The 25,371-nt window shown below is 46.5% G+C and overlaps 2 protein-coding genes across 2 annotated transcripts; both read left to right on the top strand.

Moving 5' to 3' along the window:
* The first annotated feature begins 12,100 nt into the window (after positions 1-12,100).
* Positions 12,101-16,430, top strand: LOC123164756 (65-kDa microtubule-associated protein 1). The gene is made up of 10 exons (XM_044582310.1): positions 12,101-12,376; positions 13,148-13,203; positions 13,311-13,514; positions 13,793-14,050; positions 14,186-14,401; positions 14,494-14,649; positions 14,738-15,049; positions 15,134-15,221; positions 15,325-15,473; positions 15,810-16,430. Exons 2-10 carry the CDS (start codon positions 13,159-13,161, stop codon positions 16,128-16,130), a joined length of 1,749 nt encoding a protein of 582 aa, XP_044438245.1. The 5' UTR covers positions 12,101-12,376; positions 13,148-13,158; the 3' UTR covers positions 16,131-16,430.
* Positions 16,431-19,022: 2,592 nt separating this feature from the next.
* On the top strand, positions 19,023-24,881 carry LOC123164991 (protein-tyrosine-phosphatase IBR5). The gene is made up of 5 exons (XM_044582613.1): positions 19,023-19,469; positions 23,179-23,278; positions 23,528-23,585; positions 23,680-23,786; positions 24,303-24,881. The coding sequence occupies exons 1-5, from the start codon at positions 19,221-19,223 to the stop codon at positions 24,584-24,586; spliced, it is 798 nt and encodes a 265-aa protein (XP_044438548.1). The 5' UTR covers positions 19,023-19,220; the 3' UTR covers positions 24,587-24,881.
* Positions 24,882-25,371: the final 490 nt, after the last annotated feature.

The following is a 25,371-nucleotide window of genomic DNA, read 5'->3' as shown; positions in this document are numbered from 1 at the left end:
GAGTTGATCAAAGCATATAGTTTTATACAGACTTGCGGTGAAGCCTGTATTTACAAGAAAGTGAGTGGGAGCACTACAACATTTCTGATAAATATATGTGAATGACATATTGTTGATCGGAAATAATGTAGAATTTTTTGGAAAGCATAAAGGACTATTTGAAAGGAGTTTTTCAAAGAAAAACCTTGGTGAAGTTGCTTACATATTGATCATCAAGATCTATAGAGATAGATCAAGACGCTTGATAAGTTTTTTCAATGAGTACATACCTTGACAAGATTTTGAAGTAGTTCAAAATGGAACAGTCAAAGAAAGAGTTCTTGCCTGTGTTACAAGGTGTGAAATTGAGTAAGACTCAAAGCCCGACCACGGCAGAAGATAGAAAGAGAATGAAAGTCATTCCCTATGCCTCGGCCATAGGTTCTATAAAGTATGCCATGCTGTGTACCAGATCTATTGTATACCCTACACTAAATTTGGCAAGGGAGCACAATAGTAATCTAGGAGTAGATCACTGAACAGCGATCAAAATTATCCTTAGTGGAATAAGGATATGTTTCTCGATTATGGAAGTGACAAAAGGTTCGTCGTAAAGGGTTACTCCAATGCAAGTATTGACACTGATCCAGATGACTCTAAGTCTCAATCTGGATACATATTGAAAATGGGAGCAATCGGCTAGAGTAGCACCGTGCAGACTATTGTAGACATAAAATTTGCAAAATACATACGAATCTGAATGTTGCAGACCCGTAGACTAAACTTCTCTCACAAGCAAAACATGATCACGCCTTAGTACTCTTTGGGTGTTAATCACATAACGATGTGAACTAGATTATTGACTCTAGTAAACCCTTTGGGTGTTGATCACATAGCGATGTGAACTATGGATGTTAGTCACATGGTGATGTGAGCTATTGGTGTTAAATAACATGGAGATGTGAACTAGATTATTGACTCTAGTGCAAGTGGGAGACTGAAGGAAATATGCCCTAGAGGCAATAATAAAGTTGTTATTTATATTTCCTTTTATCATGATAAATGTTTATTATTCATGCTAGAATTGTATTAACCGGAAACTTAGTACATGTGTGAATACATAGACAAACTGAGTGTCACTAGTATGCCTCTACTTGACTAGCTCGTTGAATCAAAGATGGTTAAGTTTCCTAGCCATAGACATGAGTTCTCATTTGATCAACGGGATCACATCATTAGAGAATGATGTGATTGACTTGACCCATTCTGTTAGCTTGGCACTTGATCGTTTACTATGTTGCTATTGCTTTCTTCATGACTTATACATGTTCCTATGACTATGAGATTATGCAACTCCCGAATACCGGAGGAACACTTTGTGTGCTACCAAACGTCACAACGTAACTGGGTGATTATAAAGGTGCTCTACAGGTGTCTCCGATGGTACTTGTTGAGTTGGCATAGATCAAGATTAGGATTTGTCACTCCGATTGTAGGAGAGGTATCTCTGGGCCCTCTCGGTAATGCACGTCACTATAAGCCTTGCTAGCAATGTGACTAATGAGTTAGTTGCGGGACGATGCATTACGGAACGAGTAAAGAGACTTGCCGGTAACGAGATTGAACTAGGTATTGAGATACCGACGATCGAATCTCGGGCAAGTAACATACCGATGACAAAGGGAACAACGTATGTTGTTATGCGGTTTGACTGATAAGGATCTTCGTAGAATATGTAGGAGCCAATATGGGCATCCAGGTCCCGCTATTGGTTATTGAAGAAAGAAATAGCATAATACTAAACGATCAAATGCTAAGCTAACGGAATGGGTTAAGTCAATCACATCATTCTCTAATGATGTGATCCCGTTAATCAAATGACAACTCATGTCAATGGCTAGGAAACTTAACCATCTTTGATTCAACGAGCTAGTCAAGTAGAGGCATACTAGTGACACTCTGTTTGTTTATGTATTCACACATGTACTAAGTTTTCGGTTAATACAATTCTAGCATGAATGATAAACATTTATCATGATATAAGGAAATATAAATAACAACTTTATTATTGCCTCTAGGGCATAATTCCTTCACTTATTTGGGTGGTCGTTTTCAGAATTGAAAAGTAGAAAGGCATGTTTGCGTTCTTCTTATAATAGTTGTTTGGAACTTGCACTTTGAAATTAATTGTTTGTTTCCCTTTCTCTTTGGAATTTTTAGATAGAGCTGATTTATATGATTACTGCCATTACAAGATGAATAGAAAACTACTCTTTTCTCCTCTTCGAAAACTTAGACAACAAAATATTTTTCAGTGCAACGATGACAATTTACTTGGAATGGCTTTTCTAAGCCATGATAGGTAGGTATAGTGGACTCTTTAGGGCATAAACCTTGGATCAATATTTTGGATGCACAAGCATAATTCATGCTTAGTACATGCGAAGGTTAGCAATAGAGTGGCAATCGATCAACTAGAGAGCATATCCATCATAATTATGCATCTTATATAAGAAAGCATTAAGCGGTAATATGAACATGATACTATATTATAAATTCATAACACCTTCGAGGTTGAATTGAAATTGATAAATCATGTATGAAGGTGTGCCAAGTCAAGCCCCTTGATTACTTCAGAAGAGAATAGCATGCTAACATACCACATTATGTCACATTTTAATGCATGTTAATATTCATGATAGTTCATTATATATGCTCCTAGTTAACTAAAACTCAACATGAGAAATCATGAATCATCGAACTCTCGTTATGCAAAATATTATAGTACGAGTGTCATAAAACAGAACAAAGCAATCATGAAGATGAACATATGTACATAAGCAAAACAAAACATGATCATAGCAACTTTGTTTGTCGCAACAACTTCACCAAGTAATCGCCATTATTGCTTTCTCACTTGCACAACTTGAATATCATGGATAACCAATAATAATATAGTGCAAGTGTCACCGTGACTGAAGCTAAAAACTGTTGTGCAAAAGGAGCTTTCCATTCCATTAGTTCAGAGGATAAAGCAAATAAGACCCAAATAGAAATATTTTCAAGATTTTCTCTTTCTGAAACACAAGATTCAATAGGACGCAAATGAGAAACTTTTTGGATTTTTTGGTTTTGCAAAGGAAACAAAGAACCCAAATACAAAGAAGAAAAGAACAAAAAGAGAAACAACAAAAGCCACAAAAGAGAAGATCCAAAAAATAACCAAAAGGAACCAAATAAAAAATAACAAGAACAAACAAAGAGAAATCCTTTTGATCTTTTCTTAAAAACAAATTCAAAACAAGAAGAGTTCAAAGAAACACAACACAAAATATTTCTGTTGCCTTTTGTTTTTGTTGTGGCCTTCCTCTGCCCCCCTTTCGGCCCATAGTCTCTTCCGGTGTAAAAATAGTTTTCATATTTTATTTATTTTTCACGCCCCGAAAATATCCTTTTATTGGAAAGTCCAAAAATACTAGAAAACACGAAGTGGCTTTTGGCATTGGATTGGTATGTTAGTCCAATAAATGATATAAAATTGTGTCAAATGTAAGTATAAATTATATAACATGAACATAAAATAATATATACGTCGAATACATATCGAATATGTGATAATATTATTGGGTTGGTTGCCTTCAGATATCCCCAAATAGGAGTGGTTGTACGATGCGAAAACATAGTGGTGGGTATCAATCTACCTATACTCGCAAATACTGTACTCCTTAGTTAATAATGTGACTCGGCTCAGCTTGTTAACTTACCGTGCTCAAACCTCAACTCAAATCAACTCATTAAAAACAAGTTTCTTTGAAAAGAAGGTTAAAACCCTCTTCCTTATTAAATTTTTTGGGAAACTTTCGATCTAGTCATTTTCAATCATGGCAGTACGACGAACACCGGTAATAATTAAAATAACATTCAGATCTGTAGACCATCTAGCAACGACTACAAGCATTGAAGCGAGCCGACGGCGCGCCGCCGTCATCGCCCCTCCCACGCCGGAGCTGGACGCAACTTGTTGTGGTAGACACTCGGAAAGTCGTCGTGCTAAGATCCATAGGACCAATGCAGCAGAATAACAACCGCCACCAAAGAAGAGAAGCGTAGATCGGAAGGATCCAACGTGAAGACACACGAACAAATACTAGATCCGAGCAGATCCAGCAACGACAACCACCGACCGAATCCCGCGAGATCCATCGAAGACACACATCCACACGCCCTCCGACGATGCTAAACGCATCACTAAGACGGGGACTAGGCTGGACAATGTAGTGAATCGATTGTGGAGAAAAGGAACGGAAGGGTGGATCAACAACCCTATTGAAACATGTGAAAAGCTTTCACTCCTGGTCTCAACATGACGTACCATACCTTCTTGAATGAAATATTGGGTTTGCTATAACTGGGATGGCCATTTTTAGCACTAGCAAAACAGAAGAGTGTTGGGTACGTTTTCGGCCAGCGTTCTCGTTACGATTACAGTTAACCAATTTTGTGTCCTAACCAACACCCTCTCACTTTTGCCTTGATGGATGTGGTTTGACTTCATAAGAACAATCAAGTGACGACCTACTCGTCCGCACCAAAGCTAGCATCTTGATAGTTGATATGGCACCTGAAAGTCGTGTTATGCATTAAGACCGAGCAAAATCATTAAGGAAACGGCGTTGAACAAAATTCTGGTTGTAACAGTGACTTCCAAATAAAACGAGGCTCTCTTGGCTTTATTGCTACCCGCAAAAAAAGAAAAAGAAAATAGTGGTGGATGTACTATCTGTCCTCTGGGGTAAAGTCGTCTTGAGTTGAATGTGAAGGCATTTTATGCATTTGCTTAGATCGGTATAAACTGTACTCATCAGGGGACCAAAAACTGTACTGCATTCATCCTCACTTTCCTCATGTGTCAGCAAGTGCCAAATTTCTCAGCCCTTATTTCTTAATCGGATAAGAAACCCCTTAAACACTTCCAGCATATGATTTGCCAAAATACCCACCGCGAATCGAAGCAACAAGAGAGATTTATTGAATTATAAATGAACTTTTGGCTCATATAATACAATAATTCCTGATTAATCTCTTAGTCTCATTTAGGTGTATGAAAAATGGTGGGAAGTTTAGTATCATGCTCCTACTAAAGGAAGAGTGGGTCCCTTTATAAGGGTTGCTCTACCACATGTCATTGAAAGCTTGAGAAGAGAAGTTGTTCATGCACGCTCCTCCTTCTCCACCGCCCGCCTCGTCATGTTGCATGGGGCCGCGGGAATGAGCCGAGCCGAGCTCACACATAGGTGTGTCGGCTCCCGATCCGTCCCTCTCTGCCCCGACTACTTCCCCTGCATTGACTCCATGGCCGACGACGCCGAAGCTGTTGCGTTGGTTGCGGCCTTAGCATGGCCAATCGGAGCGTATGACTTATTCATCCCCACTTTAATTTTCGGTATGAGCTGCGTACTGTGAATGCCATATTTACTGTTTACTCGTGGATTACATTAATCGAAAAAGTGCTAATATGTCCAGCAAGATTTCCATCCACGCATAGTTTTCTAATTTATATGGAAATAAAAATGCATTTGCAATTTATTAGTTGCTTGAAAGAAACATTTGGGCTAGTCGATTTTAAGGGGGGAGGGGGGTTAGCACTCCAAGGCCAAGACGGGATGATGCGGCCGGCCGCGATACCCAAGCGAGTCCGAGCCATGACTTCGGCAGAGACATGATGGCACGACTAACCGCAACGTCACGGGTAGAGGCGAGGACAAGGGTTGACCAATGCGGGCATGTTTTTGTTGCTGTTCAAACTAGGTAGTTGCCTATATCGAGATGGGGACACCACGACCTGCCGCAATGCCGCTAAGGCCTTGTACAATGGAAGGTGCTTAGAGAGAGGCTTAGAAAAATAAACCGGGTTTTTCTGAAGTACCGGTGCCTATTTCTACAGGGGAGACACTTAGTTAAGCGTCTATCCTGTACAAATAAGCACCGGTGCTTAAGAAACACCCGGTTTATTTCTTTAAACACCTCCCCTAAGCATCTCCCATTGTACAAGGCCTAACAAGAGCTCAGATAGGACCTCGGCGAAGGCGAGGCACTGGAGATAAATCGATCCCGGAAAGAGAGATTAGTTCGTATGCTGCGTGAAACTGGGCCAGGGAGAGAAAATTGTTCGAGGAAGATGAAACGTTACGAGTTGTTTGGGAGATAATTCATCGAAGGTAACTAGACTCGCCCCCAAATTTTGGTTTGGATTTAGGAATACCTGAAATACGGTCAGGAAAGTCATAAGCGAACATCGACGATCACCGCGTACACCGTGGATCCGTATTTTGCCGATGTGGTGTACTATTGGACTGCTTGACCGTCTAGGTATGTCCTTTCAGCACAGTGAAATTCATCCACGGTCACTGGACTTGTCCTCCAAAGTCACTAGTCACCATATTCAGGAATAAATTGAGGGCGCATAGGCCACTTGCATGTGTTTTTTTCTCTCTTTCGAAATCGCTGTGTAGTACATGATGTAGTGAAAATTTCCCTCACCCTAAATCCCTAGCCCCTACCACCATCGTTCGCCGACCACCTCCCAAATCGCCTCCCTGTCCCTATCGTTCGCTGTTGTCGCTCAAGGAGGCGCAACCCGCTAGGGCTCAAGGTGGGCATGGCACACATCGCCGTCAATGGTCATCGGAGCCATCGAGTCCGAGGAAGACAACCATCGTTGTCGTATTCCACCGGGAGTAGAAGGAAAGAGAGTCCAGAAGGTGACACCCCCCCCCACCCCACACACACAATGCCCGATGCCTCATGCTCTCCGGTACGAGGTACCCAAGGTAGAGGAAATAAGGACATCTCCAACACGGACCCCCAAAACACGTGTGAACGTCAAACCGATGTGTCCGGACGCACTTTGCCATCCAACGCGGGTACCTCTTATGTCCGCGGACCAGTCCGGTTGTCTGTTTTCTCGCAAACCGGGTGCAAACTAATGGGTTTTGCAGGCGTCCAGACCGCAACCACGTACGCACCCGACACCCCAGTCCCACCCAAAAACCTCTTGGCACGACGTGGTTGCCGCGCATCCATGCCAGTGAGCGCCGCTCCATAGCGGACATGACTCCACGACATTAATACCGACTTGAGCGATGCGATCGAATGAGCGGGTAGCACCGCTTCAATGCCAAGATGATGGCTGACGGAGTCAAATCCGGCAGATCTCCGGTAGGGTTCCTGAGCTAGTACCCTTGGCTAGATGGTAATAGGACACAGGGGACACTGGTATTTACCAAGGTTCGGGCCCTCTCAAAGAGGTAAAACCCCACGTCTTGTTTTTGTTGTATTGATTGTGGATGAGGTACAGGATACATGTGATCTACCGTGAGATTGTGTGAGAATGAATGTCCGTTCTATGGCCCTCGCACCTCGGTTTATATAGACATCGAGGTACCTAGGGTTTACAGACAAGTCGGTTGAACCTTGGGCCAAATGCGCCACCTCTGGATCTTGGAGTACATGCATAATCTTCGAATCATTCCTTCCCGTCATTCATGGTCGAGATGAAAGAGGCCCACCAGATGATAAGTTTAGCAGGTTCCTCGGCCCACCCCAAAGGACCAGTGACCGACGTGCCAACCACTCCCTAATCTAGCACTCCGTCAGCGACCGGTAAGCCTACTCCGGCTGGTGCGCCACATTAAAGTCAACTTCTCATGTCGCCTGTTTAAGCACGGCTTCGGTGTCGTCCATACCACACCGCACCACTACCCGTCTACCTCATCCACACTACACCGCACCATGTCGAAGTCATGGTTCTCTATGCGAGTAGGCCACGCTCTAGATCTCCTTCCGGATATGGATCTTGGTGCATCCGCCGCCATTCTCCGGTGCCCTTGACCTCCATGGAGGCCGGCTCCTTCGACAAGGAGGAGATCATCATCTCCTTCGGCGACAAGGAGGAGCTGCTGCCACATCAGCTGCACCTCCTCACGGAGGCGGCGGTCATGGACGATGAAAGAACATGCGGTGCCCCCATGTTTGGTTTTGGTAATCGATGACAATCTCTATGGACTAATGGTTGCCTTGAGTTATATTTGAAGAATTTGTCCATAGGCATTTCTTGAAGTTCATGTGTTGGTTTCAAGGAGTTTATGTGGTGACCAAGGTGTTATTAAGGAATTATCCAAAGATTGGTCATGTGAGAGTTGAGCTTATTGCAAGCATGTCTTGGAGAAGAAGATTGTGTGATCATTCATGTATATCTTCAAGACATCATCCAAATGAAGAGAGTTGAAAAGATTCATGGTTGATCAAGACTAAGTCAAGAGTGAATCAATTTGATCAACTCACAAAGCGTAGAAGATGTACCGAGAGGGATCAAGCGATCCCATGGTGTGGTAAGCATTGTCAATTACGCTTTGTGTACTAACCCATGATCTTCGTGAGAGTTCTTTGTGGGGTTAGGTTGCGGTGTGCAAGTTCAAGTGAAGCATCATGAAGAGATCAAATGCTTGAAGCTTGCCGTCCATTGTGGTGACAATGGACTTGTGAAGATGTTGCGGTGTGCAAGTTCAAGTGAAGCATCATGAAGAGATCAAATGCTTGAAGCTTGCCGTCCATTGTGGTGACAATGGACTTGTGAAGATGTGCAGAAGAGTGGCTCACCCATAGTGGAGCATGGGGGAGCAATCAACTAGTCTTCATCGAGCCAACGCAACCAACAAAGGTGGTCCAACTTGAGGGAGTCAAGATCGTCATCATCTAGCTCAAGTGGACCATGTGCAAGGCAAAGGTTTGCTCTTGATAGGTTTTCTATTTTACCGGTCTCATGATGGTAGTTGGGAGACCGGGTTATAGGATCGATTGCCGTACTATCAAGGGGGGGCTCTCGATGAGTAGCTTGATCGTATCGTTCATAGAGAGCTCAAACCATTGCATCCTTGCATCATCTTTATTGGTTCTTATTTGGTTCTTCTCTTTGTGAGTTTTGGAGCTTATGGTCATCTTGATGACAAGCTCGAGTTCATCGAAAACGATGTTCACTCGCATCTTCTATGATGTTTTCGATGCTGAAGGTTATGCCGATTCTTCTCGGTTGGAGGTTTCACTCCTCTATTTGTTGGCATACCTCCCCTGCCTCTTCTTACTATAATCAGTCGCTGTTTTGATGCTACTCGTCTTCCTCTATCCAACAAGCTTGAGTTTGCTCAATTCGGAGCTCATATGCAGAAGTTATGGCAGTTTTGGTTTCCTAGCGGTAGTACCGCGGGCCGGAGCGGTAGTACCGCTTGAGTGCTACAAGCGGTAGTACCGCTCTAGAGCGGTAGTACCGCTCCAGAGCGGTAGTACCGCTGGTAGCCCCCAGCCGTAGTACCGCTGCGGTCTCGTGCTAGTACCGCCTCGATTCGAGGGGTCTGTTTTCGTGTCGGGTTTTACGGTACTAGCCGCGGCAGTGGGGGCCGTAGTACCGCTCGTTTGCGGTAGTACCGCCCTGCCACCGCGGTAGTACCGCTCTAGGCCCAGCGGCAGTACCGCGAGGGGGAGCGGCAGTACCGCTGGCCAAGCGGTAGTACCGCTCTCTGCGGGGCTGAAGTGGGGGTAACGGTTGGATTGTTCCCCCCACTATATAAGGAGGTCTTCTTCCCCAATGAACCTTATCTCTTGAGCTCGTGTTCTTCCCCCATTGTTGACCTTCTTCGAGCTTGCTAACTCTCAATCCCTCCATGGATTCTTGCTAGTTTTTGAGGGAAAAGAGAGAGGAGATCTAGATCCACATTTCCACCAATCACTTTCTCCTTTATGTGAGGGGAACCCATTGGATCTAGATCTTGGAGTTCTTGGTGTTCTCCTTCTTGTTCTTCCTCTCATTTTCCTCCCTAGCATTAGTTGCTTCGGTGGGATTTGAGAGAGAAGGACTTGGGCACTCCGTGTGCCCTTGCCATTGCATTTGGTGCATCGGTTTGAGTTCTCCACGGTGATACGTGGAAGTTACAAGTTGAGAAGCTTATTACTCTTGGGTGCTTGGTGCCCTTGAGCTTGTTCCTCTTGGGTGCTTGGGCGCCCTAGACGGTTGGTGGTGTTCGGAGCTCAATCATTGTGGTGTAAAGCTCCGGGCAAGCGTCGGGGTCTCCAATTAGGTTGTGGAGATCGCCCCGAGCAATTTGACGGGTTCCGGTGACCGCCCCAAGGGTTGCCAAAGTGTACGGGTTCGGTGACCGCCCCCAAGGGTTGCCATTTGTACGGGTTCGGTGACCGCCCTCAAGGGTCCCTTAGTGGAATCACGGCATCTTGCATTGTGCGAGGGCGTGAGGAGATTACGGTGGCCCTAGTGGCTTCTTGGGGAGCATTGTGCCTCCACACCGCTCCAAACGGAGATTAGCATCCGCAAGGGTGTGAACTTCGGGATACATCGTCGTCTCCGCGTGTCTCGGTTATCTCTTACCCGAACCCTTTACTTGCACTTTACTTTGTGATAGCCATATTGTTTCTTGTCATATATCTTGCTATCACTTAGTTGTTTATCTTGCTTAGCATAAGTTGTTGGTGCACATAGGTGAGCCTAGTTATTGTAGGTTTTGTGCTTGTCAAATTAACCGCTAGGTTTATTCCGCATTTGTTCAAGCCAACCGTAATTATTTTAAAGCGCCTATTCACCCCCTCTAGGCGACATCCACGATCTTTCAGACGATGAGTGCCAACGACAAATGGAGCTCATGATTGAGCGCTTGCCACGGGGCCGTGGTACGGCGCCGCCCTCGTTGCCGCAAGCCCGCGTCAAGGAGGAGTTGGCGCCACCGCCTCTCTAGCGTGTGAAGGCGGAGCCGGCGTCACCACCGCACAGTCGGTACGGCCGCATCGACCAGCCAACATCGTCGCGGTGAAGGACGTGGTGCCGCTGGCGATCGCGAAGGCACGTGGGCGCCTCCTCAACCACTCCTCCCGTGGCGGCCGCGGCTCCTTGTAGCCGCGAAGCATTGTGCCAGTCCAGAAAAAGGGCGGTCATGGCGGCCATGCCGCGTTTGTAAAGTTCGATGAGGCGCTGGTCTCGATCTTCTCGGACACGGACCTTGTGGAGGCCCGGGCTCGTGACCAGTCGATGACACCGCGGAGACGATCGCGCGGCGACCACACCGCCTCGACTGGGACCTCGCTAAGGTTGGTGAGGAGTGGCCTCTCAACGAGACCACCACCGCCGCCGGCAAGGGCAAGACTCCCAGGCCACGGTCGGTGTTGGCCGTGGCGGCCTTCCGCACGGCGCGGGAGGAAGCAGAGCGGCTCCTCCACGAGCGCCAGACGGCTGCTGGGCAGGGCTGTCATGCCTCCCGCGCTCTTCCGCCGCGGGAAGGACCACCCCGACGACGACGACACATACAACGATGAGGTGCCGCCAGCCAGCTCAGGCACGCGTACAAGATCACCGTTCGGCGTCCGCTACATGTTCGTTTAGTTTTTCTATATATTTTATTAATTGAACAGACGAGATATTATTTATGTAAAAAACATCAAACTTACGTCCGTCATGTTTGTATGAAGTACATCCAAACGTGTCCGCATTGTGGGTGGGCGTCTACGACGAGCTTTGGATGGCCGGCTCGGGTATCGTTGTCCATGGATTAAAGACGGGCATTGGAGACGACACAAACCAGGTCGGACGAGATAGACGAGTTCGTATGATGCGTGGAAGTTTCGTTTCCAATCGACTGAGACTGAATCTTTTTTAGCGAGACCTGATGCTCCTAACTAAAACCGCACGTCCGCACTCCTATCCCCTTCCCCGAGCAGGAAGGAGCATCGTGGCTAATCACGTGGGTACAAGCAGGAGAAACCAGAGAGGTACGATACCTAAACCCCAGACCGCGCTGAAACACCGCTGGAAATGTGGAAGCCCAGATCGCAACGGGACAAGTCTGACCGGTCAAGGCCCTAGATTAACTAAACAAAGAGGCGTTAATAACGCCGCCCGAGGGCACCAGACACCAAAATTTCACGCACGGAATTTACAGCTCCCAAGCCGCTCGTCCGTCCTTCCTCCCCGCGCCGCGCGGGCCCACCGGCCGCATTATTCTCGCCGTACCGTTTATTCACCGACACCCGCGGTAAAAAAACACCGCCCCGGGCCACCCGGGCCGTCCGATGCCCCGACCGCTCGCATCCGGCGGCGGGACCGCCACCCACCTACCCCCATTAATTGGGCTGGCTGCCCCGTCCCGCGGCAGCATCACCACTTCAGCAGCAGCAGCGAGGTCGAGTCTCAGCTCACTCTCGCCACTGCTCTCCTACTTTCCTCGCCAGCGGCGGCGGGCTCCTCCGGCGACGAGGCTCCAGGAGTCTACGGCTAAGCCCCGTCCGTCTGAATCCTGCGCGCTTCGGTGCAGCCGCCCGCTCCCGCCGGCCGCGTGATCTGGTGAGTGCCTTTTGTTTTGCTCTGCTATCTCTTCTCCTCCTCCTCGTTCACGGTGGGGTTGTAGGGGAGCTGCGGGGGGCGGAGATCTGGGGGTGCGAACCGTAATGGCGGCGCTGCGTGCCGGGGGTTTAGCTGGGAGGTGTGGGTTTTGGGCGGTGGATTTAGCGGGGATCTCCACTTCATGCTCCATCTGTGCCAAGGTGTGACAATCTGGTTTGGGTGTTGAGACTGAAGTCATAATAAAATCAAATCGTTCTCTTGGGTGCTCGATTTGTGAGGGCTGGCTGCCCAGATCGCGATCTTCTGGAGCTCCTTTGCTGCTTGGCCAGATGGGTCCGGTCAACTGCGCGCGGGTTTCCATGTTTTGGAGTCGGATTCTAGGGTTCCTGGATGCTATTGCCTTATTGCTGGGTTTAAGGCCAGATATGTTAGATTTGGTAAAGTGGGATCCCCTAGCGTTTGGTCGTTTAGATGTCATTATCGGTGGCCATCATGGGGTGCTCCTTCAGTAGGGCCATCTAGGCTTTATTTTTTAATTATTACGGTGCTGCTAATTTGGGGATAATTTTATCATTAGTTAGTGATAGGGCTCACGAATGCGACACTTGCAGTGCATGTGAGATTTAGTGCCTACCATGGGCCGACGTGATTGTTTGGGTGGGTTTGGTTCGACCAAGCGTTGATGTCGTCAGGTTCAGAAGTGCATTTCTTGTCTGAGAGTTCTAGTTTGGTAAGCAAGGTTTATTCTCAAGCGATGCTCCTTCCTTGCAGGTTGTGCTGAAATGGCCGGCGGCATTACCTGTGGGTCCTTGCTGCAGAAATTACAGGTATGCAGCATTTTGCGAACTGCAACAAGTCTTTTTTGCTTTGTTTGTCAACTTGGATTGTGCAATTGATAGTGACATGCTTCTTACCTGAAATCTTCCTGCTATAGCTTGTATGGGATGAAGTTGGTGAGAGCGACGAGGACCGTGACAAGGTCCTGTACCAGCTGGACCAGGAGTGCCTGGATGTTTACAAGAGGAAAGTTGACCAGGCCACCAACTCTAGGGATCTCCTTATCCAGGCGCTGGATGACTCAAAGATCGAGCTTGCCAGACTTCTTTCTGCCCTTGGGGAAAAAGCTGTTGCGAGAACTGTAAGTTAATATTGTCGCAACGCTTAGAATTCCTGGTTGATTTTCATCCTAGACAATTCTGTGGGGTACATGCATGATACATTCTAGTGCATATTCAGTGGAACTAGGAACCGGCCTATGAAGCTTTTCTGTATTAGCAGTTCCCACGTCATTCTTTTCCTCTCGCTGTGCATGATATTGATTGTCATAGCTCAGAAGTGAAATGATAACTCACTATGAATGCGTGAAGCCAGTTTTTTAATTATTGGAAGTAAGTTGAGAATTATGAATGCATGCAGCCTGAGAAGACATCAGGGACAATCAAGCAACAGTTAGCTGCTATCGCTCCAACACTTGAGCAGTTGAATAAGAAGAAGAATGAGAGAAAGAGGGAATTTGTTAGTGTACAGTCACAAATTGATCAAATATGTGGTGAGATTGCTGGCACCACAGAGGTCGGTGAGCAGGTGGCTACACCACAGGTCAACGAGGATGATTTGACACTTGAGAGGCTTGAAGATTTTCGGTCCCAACTCCAGGAGCTTGAGAAAGAGAAGGTAATACCCACTCCTTCCCAAATTTGTTTTTGATTTTTACATGATAATGTTATATCATGATGTTTTTACTATTTCTTTGCCTCTGGTTCCCAATGGCTAACAAGAGTTTCTTTCTGCTTGAAAATTGGTTTGCAGAGCAATAGGTTGGAGAAGGTTCTTGAGTATGTAAGCATGGTACATGATCTATGTACCGTCTTGGGCATGGATTTTCTCAGCACCGTGACTGAAGTTCATCCCAGTCTAGATGACTCCATTGCTGATAACTGCAAGAGCATCAGCGACGAGACATTATCAAAACTTGACAAGACAGTAGCCACACTTCATGAAGATAAAAAGTTGAGGCTAAGCAAGGTAAAAATAAAATCAAATTTCTTAAAATCTGAAGCGCATGCCCTATTTTATTACATGCACAATCTCATTAATGGCTTATTTTGTATTCTCAGCTTCAAGAGCTTGTTGGTCAACTGTATGATCTTTGGGATCTCATGGATGCTCCCACACAAGAAAGGAGCATGTTCGATCATGTTACCTGCAACAGATCAGCATCTGTAGACGAAGTCACTGCTCCTGGAGCACTTGCACTTGATTTAATTGAACAGGTTAGATTACATCTGAAATTATCTGGTAGAATTATTACCTGGTATGAATGGTTTGTTCAGCTCTATTTGGCCTTTTCTTCCAATTCAGGCTGAGACAGAGGTTCAAAGGCTAGACCAGCTAAAATACAGCAAGATGAAAGAAATCGCTTTCAAGAAGCAAACTGAGTTGGAAGACATCTATGCTGGCGCTCACACAGTAATAGACACTGCAGCTGCCCATATGAAATTGTTGGCACTGATTGAGGCAGGGAACATAGAACCAACAGAACTAATTGCAGATATGGAAGGTCAGATATCAAAAGCAAAGGAAGAAGCATTGAGCAGAAAAGATATATTAGATAAAGTTGAAAAATGGATGTCTGCATGTGAAGAAGAAAGCTGGCTTGAAGATTATAACAGGGTATGCTAATAATTTACTTTCGCAAATCAGTTCTGCTGGTTTTGAAACTTGCTTCTGATGCACAAATTCAAAATTCTTCTGCAGGATGACAACAGATATAACTCCAGCCGAGGTGCCCATCTGAATCTCAAACGTGCAGAAAAAGCTCGTATTCTTGTCAGCAAGATTCCAGGTACTTTCTAAAATACAAACATGATGGAGACCAATTTATGTTTATTGGATTTTCTTCTGGTCAATTCTGTTTGTTGCTAATGCAATCAATGCTTTCATTCTAGCGCTTGTCGAAACTCTGGTGGCCAAGACTAGGGCATGGGAAGAGAGCCGTGGTCTGTCCTTTATGTATGACGGCGTACCGCTTCTAGCTATGTTGGACGAGTATGTTATGCTGAGGGAGGAAAGAGAAGAAGACAAGAAAAGAATGAAGGTATGTTCTCTTAAAATTGGAAACCAATCATTCCCCAGTTTAGAATGCCCTTGAATTGTCAGTTCAATTATTTTAAGCGTCTCTTGTACGCGGTCCGTGTTTTAAATATGCTCACTGTGTTTATAGATAGGCATTGATTGTCTGGTTTGTACACTTTTGAGTTCAGTTTTTAGGATGCTGTTACATGTCATCATAGGTAGGAAAAATGGAACTGGGAACACAAACACTACTTGATTCATCACTAGTGCCTAGGGCTGATGTTTCCTTATGTGGCATATGCTCTTGACCCCAATTTCAGTAACATGAATTCTCCATTTTGTGTGGTGCACTCCCCAGGAACAAAAGCGCTACGTCGAGCAGAAACTGAACACTGATCATGAAGGGCCGTTTGGATCGCGGGTCAGCCCTAACAGGCCGGCTACAGCGAAGAAGATACCCGGCCCAAAATCCAATGGCACCTCCATGAACGGCACTCCTCCGAGCAGAAGACTGTCAATCAGTGGTCAGCAGAATGGAAGGTCTGGGGGGAAGGACAGCAAGAGAGACAGCGCGACGAAGGCGGCGTCATCCCCGGGGAATGGAGCCTCCGCCGCAGCTGCCAAGGAAGACGCATCCTCCCACATCTCCGGCACCGACCTGGCTCCGACCACGCCGTGATCTTTGACCTAATATGGTGTATTAGAAGATAAGAAGAGGACATTTGCTGATGTTTTTTCCATTGTTTTGTGCTAATATAATGTGCTGTGTTTGTAGCGAGGAGAGGGAGTATATGTGACGTCCATGGACCCCTCCGTAGTTCGGCTACCTGGCCAGGGTTTGTTTGCTCCTGGTGTAAAGTGGTGTTCCACTCTTGATTAGTTTCACCGAGGCGTACTATTTTCTACTACCTGTGATCAGACGCTGTAGTATAGACTTTGCTGGTCTGTGTTATTAGTCGTTGAAATAACCTTTTTGTGAGCCCTGATGGTCATTGCCTCCTAATCCTATTAGCATGGTTTTTGTTTCCTGCCTGGCCATTGCCTCGTAATCCTATCAGCATGGTTTTTGTTTCCTTTGTTTTCCCACGTTTGCTTGTGATGCTTTGATTTGCAGCTGATGCCTGACCTAGTAGAGAGTCTCTACATGTGGCTGATCACACCAGTAAAACAACACTACAATCATGACGAACTATGCGATGATGATGAAGATGAAGTTCTTCATCCCAAATTGACGAGGAGCCTTGCCTATTTTAACAATGCTCGTCTGCTTGAGCATGACCAAGCATGACCTTGGAGTAAGCATCCTCTGCTACTTACCTAGTCTTGCACCTTTTCAAAGAGTTGTCTGTGTAGCCGCTCACTTGTTCAACTACCCTCCCCCCCCTCTGTATACTAACCACTTCTCCTAGCATGATAGAAGAGCAACAATTCAAGCAGCAAGCAAAGGAGCACACTACACATGGAACATAAAAAACTTAGACATGCATGATCATAAGGTAGAGCAAGTTCATCGTAACTAATATGGTGTCATCCTACCACCACATCAAAAAGAGGCTGTAATTCTACCACCGCAACTACATCATCAGCGTGAGGGGTTAGTATATACCACCTCATCAAAATATACAGGCCAACAACAGTTTTCAAGCCCTGACTACCAAAAAATGTACATCATCATCATTATCACCATCATAGTCGAGGATCATGCACGCCTTGTTGTCCAGCAGGTGGCTTAGAGCAGCCATTAGAGCCTCTGGACTGAAGCCACCTTGGTCCATGACGAAGCTGCACAGGTTAGGGTGGGCATCGATCGACTTGCTCTCCCTAATGGCGGTTGCTACCTCCTTGACGGCATCAGTCATGCTGCTGAAGATGCTCAGCTCGTTCTCCATCAAGTCGCCCCTCTTTCTCTTTCTATCAAGCACAGGAATGTGATCACCACCCTTACCAGGAACATAAAGATCGATGGTGTCTGACTCATGGGTGTCAGGATAGTCACGCATACGCGAACCCAGCGGCTCACGGCTCACTGGACCCATGACATGCTTGTCGGTTTCCATCCCAAAGGAGAAGATCTGCATCTGCGGGTAGTTTTGGATGAGTGTGTTGAGAAACTCAGTGTCCTTGGGGTGGTCTTAAGAAATAAACACATCGTAGTTAGGGTGATTGGCATGTTAGACATGCTTGAACAAGTGGTATGTGAGCTAACCGGCGTGTGGCCTTGGTAGTGCTCTAACTCCAAAAGTGTCGTGCAAGTGTCCTGATCCCATGATATGCCGCTAATGTCTCCGAGCTTGGACACTTTGATCCATCTCGCTCTCCACTTTTGAGGTGGTTGTAGACCTGGGTCAAGGTGACCTCTTGGCCACTGAACTCAAACACCTGCTTGGCAATGGGCTGACTAAAATCTTACATGCTCATGTCCTACAAGCGTTAGTACCAGCACGAGTGGAACACACTGCATATGGACGATATGAACAAGCACTAAACATGAACAGTACGAACGAGCACTAATCATAGACAGTAACATTGTACACCCCGGATCATTGAGTTCAACACACCACCCTTTGACCGTTCTTCGATCTCATAGCATACCATGGAGTTCAACACACTACCATATCTACGATAGTATCATCCTTGCCGACATGAAAACAACATGAAGCTCATCAAATCCTACAAAGCAAAGAATCCATCACCACTAGCCACCACAATATCACATTCTCACATATCAACAGTGTACAATGCTATGACATGCTCACAGATCCACTCATATCACATGCCCACATATCTAGCTAGAACCAGTAGAGAGGAGGAGTGATCGAACTCACAACCAGGAGCGCGCAGAACACGTCGAAGAAGAGGAGGACACGAATCGCCGCCGCCGTGTACCACCGGCTGGAGAAGAAGCGTCGCTTACCTGGTCGTCGGTATCGATCCGCGTGGGAGGGAAAACTCGAAAGGGGGAAAAATAGTGGCGGGAGTTTGGGCGGTGAGGTGTGGGTGGCTATATAGGACGACCGATTCAACGGAAGATGACCCTAATTCCTCGCGCCATCTTTATGGTCGCATAAGCTCGGCGCCGCGTACTCCTCCACTGCATCATGTGAGCCTGGCTGAGAGAAAACATATTCGACCGTTCCTAGCTGGTCTGACTGGGGTGTTTTAAGGCCGTGCTATGCTGATCAAACAGTAAATGCAGACTACCAAATGAGCATTTTGCACCACACGGACCTAATTAGCCAACTAAACAAAGCATATGATTCGATGGTCGACATCCCGCCCGCTTTGTCCTTGGACATGTTCGGAGATGTCTTTGGATATTTGGTGCAGTCGTTTGATGATCACCGTTGGAGTTGCCCTAGTGTCACCAATTTGCACCCCTACACAGTAGGATCCCTGCGAAAAATACTGTACGTGACAGAGATCCCCGGTCACCGTCGGCGCAGCGCCTTACCGAAACCTCGAACAACTCCGACGCGATCTCCGCCGTTGATCCTCAGGAATGATCCAGGTTCCTCCGTCGCCTCGCCACGCCACCTCGCTTTGAGCCTTTGACCCGTCTGTTTCTATGGGCGCCCGCCCGCCCAACCGATCCGATCTACCACTAGTAAACAAAATCCACAAAAGATCTTCCAGAAATTAAAAATAGGAAACGGAAGCGCCCCTCTCTCTCTTCCAGCTCCTCCTCCTCCAAGCCACCCCGATTCGATCACTCCCCGAGCAGAATCCCCCCGATTCGATCGGCGGCGAGGAGAGGAGAGGACGGGAGGGGATGAGGAAGCGGGAGCGGGAGAACCCGTGCGGGATCTGCGGGCACTACCACAAGTACGAGGAGGGGGAGCCGTGCGGGGTGTGCGGCCACCGCCCGCCGGCGCTGGGGGCCGCGGGGGCGGCGGCGGCGCCGCGGCAGGAGTCGGCCTTCCCCTCGGAGATACTCAAGGACTTCCTCTTCCTCGGCAGCTACGACAACGCCTCCCGCTCCGAGCTCCTCAAGACCATCGGCATCTCCCACATCCTCAACGTATGCGATCTTCTGCTTCTGCTTATTAAGCTTACATGGATGGATGGATGGATGCATGGCTTTCCATTTCCTGCGCTGGACCGTGCGGTTGGGTTTGGGAATGGTAGATTTCTGCTTCTTTTCGATCGGGTTTGGTTGCTCCGGACTTGATTCACGATGTAGACTTTCGCAACACGTATAGGATTATAGCGTGAGGAATTGATTGAATGTTCGTTTTGTCAAAGCTTTTCCACAGTAAACTGACAGTGATGGCGTGACAATATGGGGGCAACGTTTAGTGTTCCAGCTATTTAGGACAACCCCAAGGCCCCCAGATGCGGATTTTGTCCATTTTTTGTCCGTTTGGGTCGTCGTTTTGGGCGGTGCCCGCCCCGTCCGTGTTTGGGTGGTCAGTGCGCCAAATGGGCCGGCACATTTTCTTTCGCGCGGCCCATATTTTTTACCTTTTTCGCATACATATCTAAAACTTTGCCCAAAGTTCACATAATTCATAACCAAATAAAATTACCATAGTTTTACAACCAAATAAAAATCTCATAGTTTACAAACCAAATGAAATTTAAATTGTCACAAATACATTTGAAAGAAAAGAGCCGATACATCTATTGGTTGCCAAGGCGAGCCCACATATGCTCAACCAAATCATCTTGTAGTTGAATGTGAGTTGCCCAATTACACATTTCATGATGAATTTGGGTGAGCTGTGCAAACGTTGCCGCTCCTCTGCTCAGGCACAACATTTTCACCCTGAAATTGAAACCCCTGGTCGATTTCATCCTCCCGCTCGTCCTCTATGATTATGTTGAATGATCACACAAGCAGTCATCACCTCCCACAACTTCTAGCAGGATACCGAACGATGCCCCATTGAGATTGAAGAACACCAAAAGCACACTCCACATCCTTCCTAGCAATCTCTTGTGCTTGCGCAAAATCTCTGCCTCTTCTCTCCTATCGGGTTGGGGATTGTCTTCACAAGAGTAGTCCACTGAGGATAGATACCATCAGCTAGGTAGTATCCTTTGTTGTAGTGGTGGCCATTGATCTCAACATTGACCTCTGGGCAGTTGCCTTCTGCAAGGCTTCCTAACACCAGAGAACGCTGAAACACGTTGATGTTATTGTGAGAGCTGGCCATGCCGAAAAAAGAGTGCCAAATCCAAAGATCTTATGAAGCCATGACCTCAAGTATGACAGTGCAAGCTTTCACATGGCCCCTATACTGCCCTGTCAAGCAGATGGACAGTTCTTCCACTTCCAGTGCATACAATCTATGCTACCAAGCATCCCTGAAAAGCCTCTATCTGCATTGATCGCCAACAACCAGGTTGTATCTGCCGCAGCTGGCTCTTTCAAGTACTCCGGGCCAAACACTGCTACCACAGCCTTGCAGAACATGTACATGGATTCTAGGCATGTGGGCTCACTCATGCGGACATACTCATCAATAAGATCACCGGGTATTCCGTATGCAAGCATCTGAATAGCTGCAGTGCAATTTTGATAAGAGGAGAAGCCAACGTTTCCGAGGGCATCCTCCTTGCATACGAAATAATCATCGTACGCCACCACCCCCTCCCGAATACGATCGAACACATGTCTAGCCATTCGGAAGCGGCGCCGGAATAGCCTGTGTTTGAAGAGTGGGGAAGAGGACTTGAAGTAGTCTTCCCAGAGTAGGCAATGGCCGCTCTCTCTGTTGCGATTCAATGCCGGGGCATGGCCCGGGATCGAGCCCCTAAACATCAGCCGCTGCCTAGCAATGTGGTCATGGACGACCAAAGTAGCAACCACAAACTCCTCATCGTCCGACAGCGAATCGTCCAAATCGCAAATGAAGTTGTTGAAAAAGTATTCATCGTTACTATCCATTTGTACCTTGCGGGCGAAACATCGAACACCTTGTGGGCGTGGTTCAAGAAGCCGGCCGGTGAAGAGCCCCGCGCCTCTCCGAGACCAGGCAGTAGGCCTGTCAGCGTGGCGGCGAACGTCGAGCGAGAACACCGGGCTTGGAACGTTGCCGGCGGCGGCGGAGGCGAGGGGGGTGGCGTGGTCGAGGGGGTGCTACGACGGCGGTGAAAACAGGCCACCAATGCCGGCAAGAGCGGCCGTCGGGTGCGGCGTGCTGCCGGGGGAGGTTTGTGGGTGTGGGCGGCGGCCTGGGCAGCGTCCAACCGATCGGAACTGGGTGGCGGCGGCGAGGGCGGGGTGGGCGGGTGTCTTGGCTATGGATGGGAGAGGGGGAGAATGGCCAATGTGCCACCGATTGGCGGGCCAGGGGGAGGATAAGGATGGGCCTCGCGCGCGTCCGCGCCTTGTCTGCGCCGACGCAAACCCGGCCCAAATTTGAGCCTGAAATGGGTCGCGCGCGAACAAAAAGCGGACACTTGTCCGTTTGCGTCGGCGCGTTGGGCCACAGTTTGTGTCCGTTTCGACCCAAACGGACACACGTGGACAGAATGCGTAAGCGCGTTGCTGTTGCCCTTAGTTTCTCCAACTTGTATTGTTGAAGGTGATGGGAGGCAAATGTTCAGAAATGTTCATGTGTTGCTTCCTCTGCTTATACAGTCTACATAGTACATCACAGGTGTGCTGCAAGGAGTTTAGTTGGATCTGTGAATTTCGGGGGTGCATATTTCCAATGTTTCTGTGAGACTTCCTGTAGTTTAAACTTGGCGCTCTAGAGCCCATAGTTCATGAAGGCAACAGCTGCTGCCCTGTACACGAACGACTAGAGACGCTGAGGGGTTTGTCGGATTGCGAAGGTGAGGTAAGATGAAATGAAACAGGCAGATGAGAGAGAAAGTGACAATATAATGTTGAGCGGGAGATATTTTATTTGTAACTCCTCTTTTTAGGACCCACATGAAGGTGTATTTGGGTGAGTATGCAGACCATAATTTCAAACAATACTCCTTTTTTATGACCCATGTGAAGGTGTATTTGGGTGGGTATGCATACCGTAATTTCAAATAATAGAGGTGTCCAAGATACCTACATTTTATACAAGAACAACTCTCCTTACCCTGTGTGATCGCCTTCGCCATGTGGCACATACATTGGCCGTGCGGAAGGGCGACTGAAGTCGCAGGGGGTGATGTAGTTGTGGAGATTTTGAATCAGAGGAGGTGGAGGATACAAGAGGAAGAGAATGGGTGAGGACAGAGAGGGAGGTGGAGGGGCATTGTAGATCCTGCGATTCTGTTTTTAGATAGCGTCTTTAGCCATGATTTCTTTGCTCGCGTTATATATATGTGTGGTTTGTGAACATGCCAGGTTAATAAGTACTGGAATGGTAACTTGTGATTGTGATAGACACTACAGTTGGATTGAATTATTGGAGGCCTTGGTTGTTTAGTTGTACATTGGTGTCTTACTGAGATTTTTCAATAGGTCAAATGATAAGTTGATAACTAGGCAAATGCGGACCAGCTAGCTGATATCTTACCTGGACTGGTCCTCCATCGCTTAGATGTGTCATCTGAAACATTGCAAATATTCTTGTTCTGTTTGAAGAAGGAATGATATCTTACCAGCTCTTTGCCTGGCTGTGTCACTGGCGGACTGTGCAGTGGTAAAACCCTTACTAACTGACTTTGCCTGATCCTCTTTTGTTTAAACATGTGTCACATGTCATTCTGAAACTTCTCAAATATTCTTGCTCTGTTTGAAACTGAAATGATATTTTACAATGCTCTCTACCTGACAGACTGTACCCTTATGCCAAAACCTTTACCGGAACTCTTTCACTTATCACTGCCTTCAAGACGACAAGACTTTGCAGTTTGATGATGCAATCCAATTCCTAGGTATGGTGCTGTTCTTCTAGTCACCAGCCTACAACAAATAGGCACAAATGATGCTTACCGTTTCCGTTGTTCTATCCTGCAAGATTGACATTAATTTTTTGTGGCAGACATTCACTTTCTTTTAGCATAAGACATTCTTCACTCTCAATCTCCCAGTCTGCCTAGCATCCCATATTTAACATAGGTTTATCTGGTGCTCAGTCAATAAGTACATCCTATACGTACTCATTTTGTTGTTTTCAACTTCAGAACAGTGCGAGAGGGATAAAGCACGAGTGCTAGTCCATTGCATGTCAGGGAAAAGTAGGTGTGTACGTATAACATTAGTTCTCTTTAGCAGTCATTGTTTTTGACATTGCTAGGACATCTTTGATTAATGCATTCAAAAACACATTGATCAGGTCAGCTGCATTTGTAGTAGCCTTCTTGATGAAGTCCAGAGGCTGGCGACTTGCACAATGTTTTCAGTGGGTGAAAGAACGGAGGCCACAAGTGCAACTGGCTGATGGTAACTTCTATAGTTTACACTTGTACAAAACTTCTGCTGACATTCAAGATGAATTATTATGAGAAACTAGAAGAAAATAAGGTTGAATTGTATGCTGTAATTGTTCTTCTCTGATTCCAATATCTGAATTGGAGAACTTAAATCTTCATTGCTGTACTACACCCTAGTTGGTAACATCAAATTAAAAAAAGCACGGTAGCAAATAGCGTGAAAATTATGAGGGAGGCTGGAATTATGTTTACCTGATGTGTGCATATTTCAAAGGTTTGATATGGCCAAGACACAGTGAGCACCGATTTCTTCTGATCAGTTTGCTACTCATTGAAACCATGAAAAGGCAAGAAGTAAACAATTAAGCTATCATGTATAAAGAACTTTATAGTTGTTAGTTGAGCTACTACAAAAGCTTGCATTTTGAAAATGAAATCACACTCTAGTGTATTTGGATTATGTAGTAGTTGTATGAAATTCATGGTGGGCTAAAGAAAGTTATTTACGGTTTTTTTCTTTCTACAGCGGCACAGCAGCAGTTGATTGAGTATGAGCAGAAGCTTTTCAGTTGCAATGTTGCTCCAACGGATTCATTCCCTTCTCTTGGATTCGGTTTTCCGAAGCCGTCTGATGATGTCCAGGTGCCTATCTTTAATCAGCAGGCTCCAGGGTCCATCTTTGAGCGGGTCAGCCCGAATAACATCCCGAGTAATTTCACATTTGGGGCTACCGAAGCTAAGCTCCCGGATGGCAGTAACTTCGGTGTGGTCAACTTGTCTGGGACTGATAGCATGATGGACAGCTCCTAGGTTACTACTATTGCAATGCTATAAACGGATCAGCTGCCCATTTAGTCAGATTTCTTGGAACATTTTGGATTTCTGGGAAGGAAGGTTGCATTCTTTGTACGAGGCTTCTTACAATATGTGCAAGCATTTTGACCGTTGTGATGTTCTGCAGTTTAACATGCACGGGCGTGCTTTTATTCAACTTTGTAGTGTAATTCAGGTGAACTGAAATTACGCTAGTAGAAAGTTTGATTTCATATGTGCCTGTTAAATTGTACAGATTCGTGTGTCAAGAAAGTACAGCTCAAAATCTATACATGTTGCGCTAAACTTATTTTTCGATCGCACGGAGAATGCATGTATGTATTTCGTGCACGCCGTTATCTAGAAGAAAAATGGATTTTGCACATATGGAACAGCGTGAGTGTGTTGCGGAGATTGGATGAATCGGTTCCATGCTAGCGGCTAGCCAGAGCATCTGCAGACGCCGTACAGAGGATTGGGTGTCAGTATTTTGAGATCCTACATGTAGCTTGCCAGCAAGATAAACATAATGCAATGCATCCTACGGAATTTTGTGATCATATGATCATAATCTCTACTCCTAATGGAGCAGTTGGTAGTCTCGCTTCGAGGTTTTTTTAGTCCCACCTTTCATGGTTTTTTTTGGTACCTCCTCCCACCTCTGACTTATCCACCAGAAACCGAAAAAACTTCCTCCTGAGGCCCCAACCCGCACCCATCCACGTACCAAAAAAATAGACCTACGAAGGTTAACCAACGAAAAAAGACCTACCAAGATTAAC

Source organism: Triticum aestivum, chromosome 7D (genome assembly GCF_018294505.1).
Source record: "Triticum aestivum cultivar Chinese Spring chromosome 7D, IWGSC CS RefSeq v2.1, whole genome shotgun sequence".
In the NCBI taxonomy this organism is placed as follows: domain Eukaryota; kingdom Viridiplantae; phylum Streptophyta; class Magnoliopsida; order Poales; family Poaceae; genus Triticum; species Triticum aestivum.
Note: the sequence above shows the minus strand (reverse complement) of the source record. Positions and strands in the feature narration are given on the sequence as shown.